General features: G+C 38.2%; 1 protein-coding gene across 1 annotated transcript; it reads right to left on the reverse strand.

The window, feature by feature from the left end:
* Window positions 1-203: 203 nt before the first annotated feature.
* On the reverse strand, window positions 204-1,596 carry LOC126007243 (gamma-aminobutyric acid receptor subunit gamma-1-like). The gene is given in 3 exon segments (XM_049772704.1): window positions 204-603; window positions 605-861; window positions 864-1,596. Coding segments are annotated over 3 exon segments (1,308 nt in total). The 3' UTR covers window positions 204-285.
* Window positions 1,597-1,845: the final 249 nt, after the last annotated feature.

A 1,845-nucleotide genomic window follows, 5' to 3' on the forward strand; every position in this document is an offset into this window, starting at 1 on the left:
AAAGTATATTCAACAGAATTATAAATTAACTCTCTTGGAAATTAGGGAAGTGAAGAGAAGTAAAATAGATGAGAGTGTATGGAATCTATTTTATGTAAATTTAAGAAAATCAGTCCAAATTCTGCTACTTTCTTTACCTAGGAAAACCTTAAAATAGTACAGTGTTATTCACGGTTTACCCACCAGTTTTAATGCACTTTAAATTTAATCTTCATATCACTGAAGTTTAGTTGGTTACACTAAATTTAATCGGAATTTTTATAGCTTTTGCCAAACAAGTAGAAATTATAGATAAAGATAGCCAACCCAATAAACCAAATTAAACAGGGCAAAGGCTGTTGGGAAAAATATTCTTGAATAGGAATCAACTTTGGCAATGCGAATGTGGAGCCTTCCTTCCCTCCAAGACCCTGTTCTACAGTCCTCAAAGCAACAGAAGAAGCTGGCGCAATCTTTGCCCTCCAAACACTGGTATCCGTACTCATCTTCTCCTTGTGGCATAGAAATGCTATTCATTGGAATCAGAGTGGATCCAGGATGAAGTCCTGGGGTCACTGAGGCCTTGGATTTTAGTTTCCTGTCTTTGAGCATATTTCCTTTTTTTGTTGCTGGTAAAGTAATGCAAGGCGCCATATTTCATCAAGGCTGCAAAAACAAAAATGAAACAAACAGAAACAAAAAGATCCATCGCTGTCACATAAGAGACCTTGGGTAAGGACTTCCTAGCTATGGTACTCAGAGTTGTCATAGTCAGAACTGTAGTAATACCAAGTGATGTTCTTGCAGGCACTGCATCTTTATTGATCCAAAACGATACCCATGAAAGAACAACTGTCAGAATACATGTAATATAAGTCTGGTAAAATATCCCATTCGTCTGCTCAGGTCAAAAAATATTGTCATAATAACATAGTCTCCAGAGATTGTGTGAGAGATTTCAGTTGAGTTACGTAAACATACAAATGCAAACTGATATAATCTCCAGTATTTAGGATCAGCTACTTCTACAGAAGGTCTTTTCCACCTATATTGAATTTCATTTTTAGGGTATCCATAGCTTGAAAATTCCAGTGGACAGGAATGTTCATCCATAGGAAAGTTATGAAGCTGAAGGTAACATTCTGCATTAATTGTCAATCTGAGCGTATAGAGTACTCGTCCATTATTCCAAATTCGAAGGAGACGATTAGGAGTGGTAATCCAATGAGCATCTGATTTTCTTGAGTTTCTGAAGAAAGTGTCAGGAATCCAAATTTTTCCAACCATATTACTGTTAAGCATAAACACTTTCATGGTACTGTTGAATCTTAAACGACTATCAAACCAAGTTTGGGCAAAAATTATATCTATTGTATATTCCATATTTATGGGATCAACTGGGCCAATGCTGTTAACATAAACATCAGTTTCAATTATCGTAGGTCTCATTCCTATATCTGGACGAAGTTTATTGTCATAGCCTTGAAGCAATGAGTTGAGAATTTGTGTTATGTCTCCTTCATGAATCTTTGGTGCCAAGACCCAAGTTTTGTTCACTGTTAAATCCTCATCATCTTCATCATCTGATTTATCAACACTGGGTTTGATCTCCAGCATATCTAAATGGTCCCTGAGCCTGCCATGAGTGATTTCTGATTCCAGAGCCAGGAGAGATCCCTGAGCACCAAAGTGTGTGGCCTTCTTCAGATTGGTGAAAGATTTGTGGCAGGGAGGTCTTGGGAAGAGTTCTTGTATTGGGGCTACTTTTGGAACTAAGTCCGGTTTCAAGTAACAGTCCTCCTTAGGGGGAGATGGTACGGAGGGCCGCACAGCATGGGTCCGCAGGGGAGTTAGTTGCCTTTTCTT

The sequence above is a fragment of the Suncus etruscus genome, chromosome 4 (assembly GCF_024139225.1).
Source record: "Suncus etruscus isolate mSunEtr1 chromosome 4, mSunEtr1.pri.cur, whole genome shotgun sequence".
NCBI classification, from domain to species: domain Eukaryota; kingdom Metazoa; phylum Chordata; class Mammalia; order Eulipotyphla; family Soricidae; genus Suncus; species Suncus etruscus.